The following is a 16,064-nucleotide window of genomic DNA, read 5'->3' on the forward strand; positions in this document are numbered from 1 at the left end:
TCCACTGACTTTTAAACATGTATTACTTGTACAATTTGACTATAAATATATTTGGATTAGGCCTACTTGTACTTGTACACTTGTACTTGTACTTGTCGTAGTCTGAAAACCCACCTGTTCAGACTCCATCATGGCACGCAGCACCTGCCCTATAGCCCCTTAGGGCCCCTTAGGGTTAGGGCACCTGTCAGTGGGGAGTGTTGGCTGATGAATGAATATCAACATCCTAATACATCCTAATACTGGGGGGGTCAAATTATGACAGGCAATTCCTGCTGTCAAAATATGACCCCCCCAGGGTGTTGGCGGGGAGGAGGAGTGGGACTGAGGCCCTATACGTCCTCTCTGGGGGGGGGGGGGGGACAACGACAACGACTTATAGCATGTTACGTAGACAGCACTATAATTGCATTTTATGTAGTCATAGCACTTTATAGTATATATGTATCTATAGTATGTATAGTTTATATGTATAGTTTCATTATATAGATACTCCACTGTTACGTTCTTAATTTACGCATGTTTTGTTTCTTGATAACTACTTTTTTATATGTGATGTATTGCCATGCTTTTTGTTCTCGCTTAATGTAAGTCGCTCTGGATTAAGAGCGTCTGCTAAATGCCTAAATTGTAAATTGTTGTAATATACCAGAATATACATTTTAATAGACATGGGTAAAGCCACCAAATGTATACATTTTTGCACCAAGACAAAATGTTAGCTTTCAATGTTACATTTGACTGTATCTTTACTGTACAACATTACATTGTACTGTATCTATGATCCACTGGGCCTTTGGGGGGCGGGTTTCATGTTTCTATTTTAATAAAATCAGCCGCCTGGAAAACCTTTGTAGTTCCATGAGTTATTTTAGGTCATCTTCCCCAGCGATCTTTGCGTTAATAGCAGTCTTCACAGCAGATGATGCTATACGTAGCGCAGGAACTGGACTTATACCATTTTTCCATGAAATCATGCAGCACAAGGGGGGCAATAAAATGTTGAGCTATTTGGTATATAGGTTTATACATATCCCACTGTGTCTACAGTTGCCTGGAAGAAATTTTAAATATCTATATTTCTTACGTATAGCTTCTTCAGAAACACATTCAAATTCATTTTACATGTTTAACTCTGAGAGAAGAGTCCACTTGGTTACTTCTGTACGCTATCAGAGTTAAACTATCACGTGGAGTATTACTGTATGTATAAATACAACACATAGCTCTATCATATTGATAGAACCGGACTTGTCCAAATGACTGTAGGCCCGGTTCTATTTGCAGCTTCCAAAACATAAAAAACATATAGTTTCCAAGGAGATTAGATGGTATACAGCAGTGGTTCCCAAAGTGGGGTCCGGGGACCCCCAGGGGTACTTGAGGCAGTTCCAGGGGGTCCCCCAGCTAAATGATAGTTTGGAACCAAATGGGCCCTTATGGGTCTGTAACTCTGAGAGTGTACAAATGGAACCAAATGGACACTAACGGGTCCATTTGGTTCCATTTGTGCACTCTCAGAGTATAAATTGGGGGTCCCAGAGATAGAAATGCCATTAAATGGGGGTCCGTAGACTAATGCATGTCAAACTGGGGGTCCTTGAAATGAAAATGGTTGAGAATCACTGCTATAGAGCCATAAAATGTTCTCTTACGGGGTCCCTGGCATATCTTTTCTAATGGGGGTCCGCGGGCTAATTAGTGTCAATTTGGGGGTCCTTGACATGAAAAGGTTTGGGAACCACTAGTATACAGTATGCGATGCTAAAGCCACCCCCTACAGACTGACTGCAGTGACCGGGCCCCCTTACAGACTGACCGGGCCCCCCTACAGACTGACCGGGCCCCCTTACAGACCAACCGGGCCCCCCTACAGACTGACCGGGCCCCCCTACAGACTGACCGGGCCCCCTTACAGACCAACCGGGCCCCCCTACAGACTGACCGGGCCCCTCTTCGACAACGCCCCAGGCCAGCTCCCAGTTCTTTAATGATTCAACCACTCTGATTCATCTCTGTTGACCTGACCCAAAACAAACAACACCGCAGTAGATATTATGATTGAAAATAATGTGTGCTTAGTTTGGAACGCCCAGGCAAACTCCCACTTAGATCATGAACACAAGAGGTGTCTGTTTCAGATCAATGATGATGTTGGACTATGTGTCGACTGGTAGTGGTTATTTCCGAGAGTTCTTCCGAAACATTCTCACTGATTATTGCTTCTCTGGGGTTTTTCAGTCACTGGCTTATTTCATCCGATTAGCTTCTCTGTTGTGGTCTGTCTTATCTGGCTCAGTAGTAAAGTCATTAAAACATTAACTCCCAGCAGAGGCTATAAGGCCACCTTCATGGTGATTGCTTCTTGGATCCCAGTAAAGGAACAATGAAATAACATGATAAAACAAAGGCATACATATGGTAGACGCCTCACAGGAAGAGAAAAATTGAGCATGTTCTGTTTATTTGAACACAATTGAGTTTCACTTCTTAAACAAGATTTCCCGAGGGAATTGTAATCTCTGTGCAATATATGATTACGTTTTGACTGATGCTCCACTCTGCTCTCTCCTGTCATTACTCTATAAGAGGCCATGACAATTAAAACATCTATTCATGTCTAGACAGAATAGAAAATGCCCGGAGAATTGTATATAGTTATGATTGGAAACTCACTTTTTCATGGTTTGAGAGCATACGATTATGGTACATCTTGAGGACCCCTGTTTATAGTACAGAGTCATTGTAAAGATAGGGGCACTAATTAAATGTTTTGTGCCAAGTTTAATGACATGCTGACTGACAAGCGGAGCACAGAGAAACCATATAAAAAAGAATGGAAATGCCCGACCCCTCACCCCCTCCTCTTGAATCTAATCACTAGCCTACTTCAGGGGTGCACTTGAGAAATAAAAAAAAGTAAAGTTAGAGTTTGAGTCGCAGACTGCTGCAGCCCATGCACCAGTTGTTAAAACTACCCTGAGAAAAGCTTCTCTTATATACGACTAGAAGCAGTGTTCCGTTTTTTTTATTCACCAGTGAATCATCATCAGAAACAAGCTCCCAGAAAACTGCAGGTCTGCTACAACCGTCAGCTCTTTTAAATCATAGCTATATGTGATGTAGAGCGTTTTGTTTTATTGAGGCCTTTGAGCTGTAGGCTACTGTAACTTTTACGTTTTATTTCACTTTGTGAAATAAAACTCTAAGGAAAATATTGCAAACATAAATTGCTGTTCTCAGTCATTAGCTTACATGAGGTATAAAGGAAACTTTATTACCCGTTTGGGGAAATGTGTCCCCTGCATTTGACCCAAACTAAGGAGCAGTGAGCAGTGAGCAGCCACAGCCTGGGGACCAACTCCAGATGTAGGCTAATGCCAGATAGATAGATAGATAGATAGATAGATAGATAGATAGATAGATAGATAGATAGATAGATAGATAGATATAGATATAGATATAGATATAGATATAGATATAGATATAGATATAGATATAGATATAGATAGATATAGATAGATATATAGAGAGAGAGAGACCCTACAGCTGTGCCATTTGTAAATTAGCCACGAAGGGATTGGGAACTATGCACAAAAACGAATTTCACCCGCTTTTTGTGACAAATAAAGATGATTCTGAGAAATATTTTTGAAATCAAGGAGGAGGTGTAGGCCTACAGAACAAAAGAGTATGCTAGAAATAAAGATACAGTCAGTAAGTGTAACTGCATGTTTGATTGATTGAAATATGTATTAACAGTTTGCAGAATTACAGTAGCCTACATTTCAAGCACAAACTCAATACAAAGACTGTTAGACTGTGTAGAAATACATTCAATTATTATTAGTATTGCGATTATTAGTTGATTGCGATTTTGATATAAATAATTGTTTTGTTTGTTATCGGTCCATGTTTCTTTTCTTTTCTTTTTTTCTGAAAAAATACATTAAACACGTGGGGCAATGTTTGGTTTGGGGGAAGAAAAAAAGAAAACGCACTTCCTTAGCAACGTGTATGCGAACCAGGAAGTAATTTTCATTCATGCTGTACAGCTAACTGGCTAACTGTGGCTAGCATGGCAGGCTAGCAAGAAGAAAGTATACCTATATGGAAAGTTAGGATCACTATAGATATCTTCGCTTATAATAATCACTCACACACATAAATAAAAGCATGTCGAGTACACCCGTGGGCTTCGGCTGGTGCTGTTGACGACAGAAGAGTTGTGACAGTAAAACAGTAAGTTGAATTTGTTCTGACAGCTAGCTACAGTTAGCTACTGCTATTAGCTAACTCTTTTGCCTAATTTACAATCCATCGCACGGAAAATGACTGATCTACAAGCTGACAACGCGTCGCTGTCAGCTTGTAGACCCGTTCTGTTCAGACGCCGACGTAGAGGAATAAATTAGGCTTTGTGATGAACTCCATGTCTTGGCGTTGTAAATGTGATTCAGGTTTGTGTTAATGTTTACGAAGTTGTGAGGATGGACTTTATTTCCCCTCCTCTACGGACCCCTGATTTAATGGCATTTCTATCTCTGGTACCCCCAATTTATATTGTAAAACCACTGTTAATTTAGGTCCATTTGGTTCCATTTGTACACTCTCTGAGTTACAGACCCATAAGGGTCCATTTGGTTGCAAATTATCATTTAGCTGGGTCCCCCCTGGAACTCCCTCAAGTTCCCCTCCTGTCTGTCACGTTGTAGTTTTAGGCAGAACAAGACCTGCGATGACACCAAATACTATAGCACTATATTTGCCAGGTTTAATGGAAATACTGTTCTGTCATCTGTGAAGATTCATTTGGGAAAGATTGCCTACAGTGGGTTAATTATTACAACCTTAAAATTAGACTAATTATAGTGTGGTTGCAGTAGGCAACCGTATTATTTATTTATTCTGTATATGTGGGTCATCATCATCATTATCATACTGTATAGCCAGCTGCAAACACACGCACTTGCAATTTCCCAGAATTGCACCTAGTTACCGCTATATACAATTATGAACTTGGGGAAATTACATTGATTGATTGATTGTAATATTTATTAACAGTTTGCAGAATTACAGTACATTTCAAGCACAAACTCAATACAAAGACTGTTAACTGTGAGTGGACGACCCAATTAAGCATTACACTTGTTTACAAGAGGGTCCACCTTGTTCAATTCATCAAAACATTTAGAGACGTACAAATAGACACTTCTATATAGTCAAAGAACAGAACAGGAATTCATCATAAAGGAGGTAAAATGGGAAGAAACATATACAGTGAGGGGAAAAAAGGTGGGCAGTGGGGGGGGATTCAGATTTTACGGGGGCCAGTTTCGAATTGCAGCCGTCCGTAGGTGCCCCTTGAGAGCGGTTTTGAAGGAGTCAAGGGATTCCCATGTCTTAATGACTGTTGGTAGGGCGTTCCACATTTTGGTGGCGAAAGAATTTAGTCCCAAATCTATCCAAATCTATCTATCTATCTATCTATCTATCTATCTATCTATCTATCTATCTATCTATCTATCTATCTATCTATCTATCTATCTATCTATCTATCTATCTATCTATCTATCTATATAAGCATGTTTTGCAAATCTTCAGCACATTGAAAGTAGGCCATAGCCGCCATACATGGCCTACTTGTGTGCAATGCGAGAGTTGGCAGCTCGACAGAGTGCATTTCTACTTACCTTTCATTTACTTACCTTTCAGTTATGAAAGGTAAGTAAGTACAGCCCCTATAGTAGCATTTGACTTCTTTCAAGTTTCCGTTAGCCTATATGCACAGTCAAATCATCAACTCTGAATGGTGTACAAACGCTGTATGCATTTGTACACCCTTCAGAGTTTTACTGTGTGGTCTCCATTCAGTCGAGTGCTTTAAACTAAAGACTCTTTGTTTTGCATTCTCTTCTCTGTATTAGGTGTCCTGTCAGAATGAGTCGTGTGCCAGAGTCCAGTTGGCCATGATGCTTGACAGGTTCCGCTGGGGTTATGGAGAATCCAATGAATTGTGCAGACGAACAGCAGCCCTGCTGTCCTCCTCTGGCCAGTCTATGGTCCGGTCAGCAGGATACGGTATCGAGCAAGAAGGAAAAGCCAACCGCTCTGGGTGGATTTGTGTTAGTGCATGCAGGTATGTACACACAGACGTTGACTGTCGACAATGTATTGATTATGTTTTACTGTGTTTCCTTAACCACTTAAAAGTACTAGACCTGAGGCAGATACTACAAACTTCTCACACTTTCAGTATTTCACAGAAAATTGCTTGTATAGACCAATAATTTCCTGATGTCACGGTCACTAGATGCCGCTGTTCCCCAGGTTTGTATATATTTTTTAATTTGCATTGTAATCCCCATAGGGGGATCTGAGATCACCTCATATAAGAAATGTGTTCAAACAAATCATCCCGGTAATTTTACTCATATTGACATGAAGCATCGACTGAAGGTGGAAATGTACAAAATATACCCAACAAAGAGTTAGAAACGAGTCAAACAACTCAGACTACATTTCCAGGTAGGTGGGGTGGTGCCTGTCGCACAGTGACTCACACAAAATAAGCTTTTGCACGTGAATTTACCATCGGGCAAAAACCAGAAACTTAAAAAGGTTATCTTTGAAAAACAAAGAAGGGTCCCGCACACTGTCAGAGAACTTGCCAAAAATGTTGCTCTTTGTGGTTTTCTGACAGTGTGCGGGACTCTTCTTTGTTTTTCAAAGATAACCTTTTTAAGTATGCTTTATTGCCCTACGCACCTGTCACTAACCTTGAGGTGTGCATCGGCCTTTTGCTAAAAAACAGAAACTGACTGTTCATTAAGGTTTTGTTATCTCATGGATATTTAATGTTTCGTTACATTACGGAGTGCGACTGACTCAGAATCTCAGGGATGTATTGACAGCAGGGTGTGGCGTATTTTAGCAGCGACATTGACTTCAGACCGTGTTGTTTTAAGACTTTTGAGGCAGAATTAATTCAATGTTCTCCAGAAACGGGCTGTATCAAATATGAATGAAACATGATAAACGACGCACAATGACGGAAAAGCTGGGACGATTTGTTTATTTTTCAAACACAGTTCTTATATGAGGCGATCTAAGATCCCCCTATGGGCATTACAATAAGTGGTTAAAAGCTATGAGGTGACACAGACACGTCCCCGCTCTTAAAGTCTGCTACAGGTCTGCTCAAGAGGCGCACAACAACGCAAAGTGTAAAAAAAAGCGCTAAACAGATTATTGGATGGTTAATGTCCTTTTCATGATATGTGCTTTCAGGAGCGGGATACCATTCAGAGTCCAAAGCCAAGGAGTACAAGCATGTGTGCAAAAGAGCTTGCCAGAGAGTAAGTTATTTCCACAATATTTCCCCACAAAAAGTCACTAAAACCTTTTACAAAGTCTTGTGAAATATGCTTTTTAGTAGAGCCCGAATGATGCAAGATTACTATTTTGTTTCTGCCGATTCTGATTTTGGAGATTACCGTATATGTTTTGACCGATACAGTATTTTGTAAACATCAAACAAACAAAACAGGCAAAAATCTCCTTAAGGACCCCTGTGGGTCCCCTGACCCCCCTTTGAGAACCACTGCTCTAAAGCGCTAATGTGTACGCTCATTGCACGACGTGGCTGACATGAGCTGATCTTCAACATTGTTAACTCGTAGATCAGTGGAATCTTCAAGCTATTAGAAGCTATCATAGCGGAAGGTTGCCGGTTCAACACTCACAGTCTACATACAGTACATATTAGAGATGCTCCGATACGGCCGATCTCCGATCGGTGATTGGCAATTTACCCTATCTAGAGAAACCGATCTTTTACACTATTTAAGTGGTATATAAATGTCAATCAGATATATAGCGTAATATCATTTAGCATTTTTGTGACAGGTCCCCTGTGTGGGGAGGACCCCACACACAGGAACAGTTTTGACGTGGTTTGTTTGACAAAATTATAATAATTTTGGAAATATTCAAATTTGCCTCTTACGCACAAGATCGGTATCGGCCATATCGGTATCGGCCGATCATGAGAAAAACATCGGCCCCAAAAAACCTGATCGGAGCATCCCTAGTACATATTACATGTCCCTGAGCAAGACGCTTTACCCGTAACCCCCTCTGGCTCCCATGCACTCATCTGAGCCATCTGAGCAGCCATCTGTTGGGTGCATGCAGAAAAGTTAGCGACCCTCCTAAAATTAGGCTTAAAGTTTATTGTTGTTATTGTTATTATTGACATTGTGCATATGTTGCTGTTTGCAGGCTGTGGATAGACTCAAGGCTGGTGCTCTAGCAGTGGAAGCAGTGGCTGCAGCCCTGGTTGAACTTGAGGTTGGTCACTTTTGGTTATGTCAACCCCCTGTCTCACATCTACACACACCGTAGAGAACACACAGGGTGTCTAATTAAAAAATAATAATAATAAGATCAACTTAACCCATTTTAACCTGACATCAGATTCTAAAAATGTCCTCGACATCCTGACAGTTTTCTGAAAAGGCTATGTTTCTATGTCAGACGTTCTTCGATTTTTCAAAAATAGCAGACCTACAAGCTCATAGCGCGCCACTCGGTGGCGCGCTATGAGCTTGTAGATCTGGTATTTTTCAATAGCTAAAGCATAACATAATGCTAACACCAAAAATGGGTTAACAGACAGAATCGTATTTGGCGTAAATGTACTGGCAAATTTAAAACATAGAGGGTACTGTATGCGTGTGACATCATCATACCAGGAAGTTATGCGGGAACGCCTACTAAACTAAGTGGCAAAAAACTACTTTTCTGGCCTTGATAGCCCATACATGCAAACAGAAAAGTCATATCTGATTGCATTAAAACGACGTTAAGCGACGTTAAACTCACTTTGCCACTCGATTTGCCACTAGATTTGCCATTCACTTTATGCATGCGCATACCCTCTATAGAGCGTCGCAGTCCCGCCCCTTTCATGACGACGCCAGGCCCAGGAAATTAATCCCAATGCATTTTTCCCATAGACATTTCACAAAGTATTTATTTAAAGACCTTTTAAGCGTCGTACGAAGCCAACTCGAGTCGTGAAAAATCATGACAACAAACACAATATTTTGAACCAAACAAATAATTACAAAGAAGAAAAACAACAAAAAAAGCGTTGTAACCTGCTGTTTTTTTCTACTTTCTAATTCTTTGTTTGGCCCAAAACATTGTGTTTATTGTCATGATTTGTCACGACAAGAGTTGTCTTTTTCCGTGGCGTAAACGTCTTTAAATAAATACTTTCTGAAAAGTCTTTGAGGAAAATGAACAGGATTTCTTTTCCGGGTCTCTCGAGGGGGCGGGACTGCGACGCTCTATTCAGGTATGTGTGCTGATAAAACAGCCAATATTATGTGATGTGTGTAGTGTAAGTATGGATATTCATTCTTTTGATAATATACAGTATATGATATATATTATAAGAGATGAGCTTCCCAAGGGCAAGTTGGGCTGAAACGATGACATTGATGTACTGTCTAGTTCTGCAGCTGCTCTGCAAAAATATGTGATATGAGATAAATTATGTGCAGTGAGGTAAGCAGTTGCTTACGCTTATGTAAGCATTCCTTGTAGATGTAGAGTGAGCTTTTCTCTCTCTCTTTTTCCCCATCCATTTATGCTGGGGTCTTTTTTTTTTTTAAATGTAATTGTTTTTTGCAGTTGCAATTTGTGTGCGTGCGTACGCACGGCCATGGCCAAAAGGATTTGAACTTCTTACATGGTCAAACATTGTTTGTGAGTTGTTCAAAGCTATGTATAAACATTACAATCTCATGAAGGCAGATGGTACGATCAATTTAGCTGTCGTTTTGTTCTGTTTTTGCTCTTTACTTAGGACTCTCCTTTCACAAACGCTGGGATGGGCTCCAATTTGAATCTGTCGGGAGAGATCGAGTGTGACGCGAGCATCATGGATGGGAAGTCGCTGCATTTTGGAGCCGTCGGCTCTATAAGTGGTGCGTCTCGGAATATTTCTAAATATTGTATCTTTGCTGTGTTGATTTTGACAGCATATTTTGATTTTAGTTTTACTCAGTCTTTTGAATAGTTTTCATTTAGTTTGAGTCACATTTTAGTCACCTGGAATGTTAGTGTTAGTCTAGTCTACTAAAATGTATCTTGATGCTGTCGTAATGGCTGATTTTATACTTGCTGAAAATAGCCGATCTACGAGCTCACAACACGTTGTGAGCTTGTAGATCTGCTATTTTCAGCATGCAACCAAGTGCAAAATGACTTATACTGAATCTCTTGTCCACTAGTCCCTTCCTAACATTTTAGTTTAGTTTTTATTTGTTGGTTTTAGTCATCAGAGCTTAGCACTGTATCTTTGCTGTGATTCAGTACAATCACCTGAAAGAAGTCAAGCCCAGCCCAAAACCGATATGTTCGTCAAGATTCAGCTTCTGCCATATCTTGTGTTTTATAGCAGCCCGCTGGCATCATGAAAGTGTATTATAGCAGGACCACCATGTCTTTACCTGGCTGGAGGATATTGAGGACTGTTTGCTTTAATGTGCTTACATCAGCAGATACTTGCAAAGGGCTTTGAGTGTTTCTGCGTCTAAGGCAGGGGTGTCAAACTGGTGATCCGTGGGCCGCATGCGGCCCAGGGAGAGGTCCAATGTGGCCCTCGAGATGATTTTCAAAAAGGAAACAAAGCTGCTACTCCCCCTCCCCCACATTCCCCGCTAATGGCCCTGCTGTAGACGGCTTTGTCTCTGCCCAGGTGCGGAATGTTGTCACTGATGGGCTCGTTAACAGTCTATTCAACTACTAGTTGAGTTGTTGTGGATTACTCTCCACACACTCTGATACAGCAGGACATGGAGAGGCTAACCATAGTTGCTACAGCTCAGTAGAGTTTAATTTCCCTTACCAAGTGAGGAATATAGTCTACTTACACACGATAGTCAAAGCAAAGAGATGCAAAGTGTCAGATTTCATGATGGCTACATGTCAATTTGCCATTTGGGATATTTTTGATAAAATAATGATTAACTATTTTCGAGTGGTTTATTAGGTCTTTTTTCCACCTCTCATACCAAACGTCTTGTAGCCTACAACTGTAATACAAATAAAGTCAATGTATGTCAATAAACAGTCTAGAAAACAAAGCCAAGTGACTGTAAGTGAACCCACGTGAGCTGCAACTGGCCGCATCAAGTCACCTTTCGCGCAATGTGGCCCTTGCCCCAAAATGAGTTTGACACCCCTGGTCTAAGGCCTCAGAGAGAGAGAGAGAGAGAGAGAGAGAGAGAAAGCCTAGGGTTTCATTTGACATTTAGTCAAAAAGACACCAGATTGTTTTTGTTAGCGTGCAGTGCAGTTTAGCTCTAACATTTAGACTTGATGAATGCTAGAGGCTAGATGGGATATATGAGCCAAGCATCCCATGTTTTCTCTTTATTCAATTCAGTAAAGCTGCTCTTAAACTATGCCCTGTTAAACTATGCCCTTTTAAACTATGGCCTTTTTAAATGTAGTACATGAGCTGCTATGATGCACATGATTCTGTCCAACACAATCACAGTCGTGCTCATACTTCTCCAAGCACCATTTATTTAGTGTACTGTACTGTCACTTAACTGTAATTAAGTGACAGATAATGATTTGATTAGTTTATTTAATCATTTTGTTTGGCAAATAGTTCCTAACTGAACAGGGATTGGTTGTTTCCACGCAGCACATATAGTCCGGCCGCCGACAGGCTTCTTTTGTTTAAAGTGGGAAATTTGGTATATAGTCTTTTTTTATTGGCCTAAAATATTGTCTATATATACATACATTCATGAATCCACTTGCTGACTGGCTGTCACTATTGGGCAATTTATTTTGTAGGGGTTTCTTGTGACCCTACCATTAACATCCTATGGGAGGCAAAAATGTCAAACTTTCCTTTTGCTTTAAGTAGCATGTGACATGTCAAACTAGGGGGTTTTCATGATTCTGAATCCATTCGAAGCAGCACAAAAACCACTCCTTGGGCTAAAAACGGCCATTGCAAGTCAGCACAAATGTGATGAGGTCAGCACATTTTGAGCAAGTGGCTATGGCTGCTTTTAGCCCAAGGAGTGTATTTTGTGCAAAACTAATGCTTGGAATGGATTCAGAATCATGAAAACCCCCTAGTTTGACATGTCACATGCTACTTAAAGCAAAAGGAAAGTTTGACATTTTTGACATCTTTGCCTTCCATAGGATGTTAATGGTAGGGTCACAAGAAACCACTATTGCCCAATAGTGACAGCCAGTCAGCAAGTGGATTTATGAATGTATAGAGTATATAGACAATATTTTAGGCCAATAAATAAAGACTATCATCATCATCATCATCATACTATAATTCAGTCAATGTCTGTCTGTCTGAATGTGTGTCTGTCAGAAACACCGCCGTAGCTCCTCACCGCCTGCACCAATCGCTCCCACTTTTCACACAGGCATTGACCATAATAATATGGAGGTCTTAACGAAGCCCCTTTTCCAATTTAACAAATTATAAATTAATAATGAATTTATTAGTGAATTAAAAATGTGAAAACGCACCCAGGGCGCAGTACCCCCGGCGGCCACAAAGGGTAAGGGCTAGTATACCAAATTTCCCACCCGTCTACCTCGGCTGCCGGACTAATAAACATGTTCCTGCGACCTGCACACACTAGCTAGTCTACATACATGTTACTGACAGCAAAACAACACAACAACACTGATACCTTTTTCCTGCCTTTCCTGCAGGTATCAAGAACCCAGTCTTAGTGGCAAACCGTCTGCTGAGTGAAGCACAGAAAGGAAAGCTATCAGCCGGGAGAATACCCCCCTGGTGACTGTCTACTTTATTAATACATTAGAATACCCCCCTGGTGACTGTCTACTTTATTAATACATTAGAATACCCCCCTGGTGACTGTCTACTTTATTAATACATTAGAATACCCCCCTGGTGACTGTCTACTTTATTAATACATTAGAATACCCCCCTGGTGACTGTCTACTTTATTCATACATTAATACAGTGGTTTATACCCCCCTGGTGACTGTCTACTTTATTAATACATTAGAATACCCCCCTGGTGACTGTCTACTTCATTCATACCCCCCTGGTGACTGTCTACTTCATTCATACCCCCCTGGTGACTGTCTACTTTATTAATACCCCCCTGGTGACTGTCTACTTTATTAATACATTAGAATCCCCCCCTGGTGACTGTCTACTTTATTAATACATTAGAATACCCCCCTGGTGACTGTCTACTTTATTCATACATTAATACAGTAGTTTTCAACCCGTTTCATATCGAGGTCCATTATGTATTCAGTATTTGAGCCGCGGACCACCATTTGATGAGATTTTGGTAGCATCTCAGACCCAAAACAAAATAATATTTTGCTATCGTATATCGTTGGATAAGATTTTGTCCACAGTTCCATGCTGTATTGATGTTGGTACAGTTAGGAGAGATAACAGGCAGGTTCTTCTACATTCTCTAATTCTGTAGACTTCTTGTAAATGTAATGCAGCTGTTTAACAATAATTGAACTCCTGAGAGTGTAAAATGGAACGAAATGGACCCGCCCCGTAAAGGGTCCATTTGGTTTCATGTTATGCTCTCAAGAGTTAAATTCTATAACGGTCCATTTGGTTACCAACTCTCCGTCCTTTAGCTGCGGACCACCTGGAACCCCCTCAAGGACCACTGGTGGTCCCCGGACCACTGGTTGAGAACCACTGCATTAATCCACACAAGTTTGATATTGCCAGATTTCCATACTGAACACACTTTCTCTTCTCTCTTACCATTGTCAGTTTTTTAGTAGGACGAGGAGCACACGATTGGGCTGTGACCCATGGAATACCACCATGCCTGTCCGAAAAGATGGCTACTAGTAAGCATTTGTGTACTGAGTTTGTGAACATTAGTTCCTCCTTTTAAGTAAAACTTAAAGAAGAATTCCATACTAAAAGGCTTTCTTACCTTTCTTTGTAGTTGTTACGTCCCCACCAAAGAGGTCCAGGTGTTATTTTGTGCAAAAGCTCCTTATTGGCTGTTTCCCCTACCATAAGCCCTCAATGAATTGCATTGAATTGAATGGGGCTATGGGGTGTTGTGCTAATTCGCTTATTTCCATCGCTCAAAATTATTATTTTTGAGTGGTGCAAACCACTCGTGTCTATGTGTCTATGTATGTGTGTACCTGTACGTGGGGCCACGTACAGGTGAGCATGGTTGCTATGGTCACTGACATTACGTCAGACCACAGCTGATCAGGCTATATAAGACCTTGCACCACTCGGTTCACACGGTTGTGATTTTTTAATATATATCCTCTCTTCATAATGTAAATAATATCCCAAGCGGCACACTTTACTACTTATTTCGATGGAAATATGCGAATTAGCACAACACCCTATAGCCCCATTCAATTCCCATTCAATGCAATTCATTGAGGGCTTATGGTAGGGGAAATAGCCAATAAGTTTTTGCACAAAAAACACCTTGAGCTCTTTGGTGGGGACGTAACAACTACAAAGAAAGGTAAGAAAGGAATTCTCCTTTTATTTAAGTTTAAGGACAAATGCCCAGAAATGTACTATATTTTACTTGAGGGTAAATAAATGGTCTCGTATGTGACATTTCGAGCGTGATATTTTGTGCTCGAAACGTCTTTGGTGCAAATAAAGCATCTGTCGCATTGGAGCCCTCAGTGTGTGAGCGTTTTCTTGTTTTTTTTTCTAAATTCCTCACACTGATCAGCCTGCATTTGGCCTGCATTTAAAAAAAAATGGAAGCTCCCAACATGTTGCAACGTGTCGTAATATTTTGGCGCAACAAAGTAGAAAATCATCAGAATTATTGATGTAGAATCCTGGTCTCTAATCTGCCTCCCCCTAGCCAGCCGGGGCGCCTGATGGAGGGGAAAGGAACTGGTCGGAATAACGTGTTCCTTCCACGCGCTACGTCCGGCCGGGGAAACTCCTCCCTGTCAGGTGAAAAGAAGCAGCTTGGACTCCTCATGCATAGAAGGAAGTATGAGGTCAGTCCGCTGCCTCCCCAGGTTGGCAGAGGAATTGTAGCGCCCAGGATTACATTAGATAATTGACACTGGGCGAAAAAATGGTTGCAAAATCGTGGGATAAAAGTTATGAAAAAGAAAAAATAATTATTGATGTATTTGAATGTCCTTTTACTAAGAATGTTCTCATGTTTCTGATAAATTGAAAACGGAGGACCTTGATGTGAAGAAGTCTCTTTTTTCACGCTCGTAGCAGTTTTTGTATTGACTTGTGCTTTAGTTTGAAATGTAGCCATTCTACATACAGTGAATACAACAATCAATCAATCAATCCATCTCTCTCAGAGTTCAGCTTATCGGCTTACAAGAGGAACAAACGCAAGATGGAGCTGGCAGAAAAGATGGAAACAGGACCGAACCAGACAAAGAAAAGACGACAATCAAACGAGAACGTGAGTATCAATACTTCTTACAGTCTGATTCATTATACTACTGTATAGTTTTGCCTCGATTTTTCCCGATCCGATATATATTTTTTTATAGAACACTATCACATATCACAATAGTATAATTACTATAATATCCAAAATCACAGACAATATCCAGTCTTTTTTTTTTGCTCCCGATCCAATTCTGTCTGGAAAAAATGCATGAAGGCAGAACGACTTATTCTTTATACAAAATCAATTACAGTAGTGCCAAACCTCAAACAAAATGTTTCTGTGCTCAACATTTTGTCAAAGAAAAAAGAGGCCTGTTTGTTCACTGATCTGCTTGTTTTTTGTTTTTTTTAAGTAAGGATAACAAATTCAAAGCGATTTGTATTTATTTTTTAAGTCGAAGCATTCGGAGCTCAGCATACTGTGATCATTATGTCCCTCATTGTGTTTGCCGTTTCTGCCAGTGTGACCACACTTTGGCATTTGTGTTTACAATATCATGTCTTAATCCATTAAAGCTGCTATAAGCAATATTATGTCCAAAAACAAAATTCAGACATCCAGCAATGG

At 40.5% G+C, this 16,064-nt stretch overlaps 1 protein-coding gene across 1 annotated transcript in view; it reads left to right on the plus strand.

Moving 5' to 3' along the window:
- Positions 1-4,041: 4,041 nt before the first annotated feature.
- tasp1 (taspase, threonine aspartase, 1) overlaps positions 4,042-16,064 on the plus strand; it is a 59,851-nt gene continuing 47,828 nt past the window's right edge. Inside the window, exons 1-8 of the mRNA XM_079512676.1 lie at positions 4,042-4,242; positions 5,928-6,139; positions 7,291-7,358; positions 8,284-8,352; positions 9,878-9,998; positions 12,778-12,862; positions 13,847-13,926; positions 15,400-15,506. Coding sequence (XP_079368802.1) covers positions 5,998-6,139; positions 7,291-7,358; positions 8,284-8,352; positions 9,878-9,998; positions 12,778-12,862; positions 13,847-13,926; positions 15,400-15,506 — 672 coding nt within the window. The 5' untranslated portion in view covers positions 4,042-4,242; positions 5,928-5,997. The remainder of the gene's footprint in view (positions 4,243-5,927; positions 6,140-7,290; positions 7,359-8,283; positions 8,353-9,877; positions 9,999-12,777; positions 12,863-13,846; positions 13,927-15,399; positions 15,507-16,064) is intronic.

Source organism: Electrona antarctica (genome assembly GCF_951216825.1).
Source record: "Electrona antarctica genome assembly, chromosome: 10".
Lineage (NCBI taxonomy): Eukaryota > Metazoa > Chordata > Actinopteri > Myctophiformes > Myctophidae > Electrona > Electrona antarctica.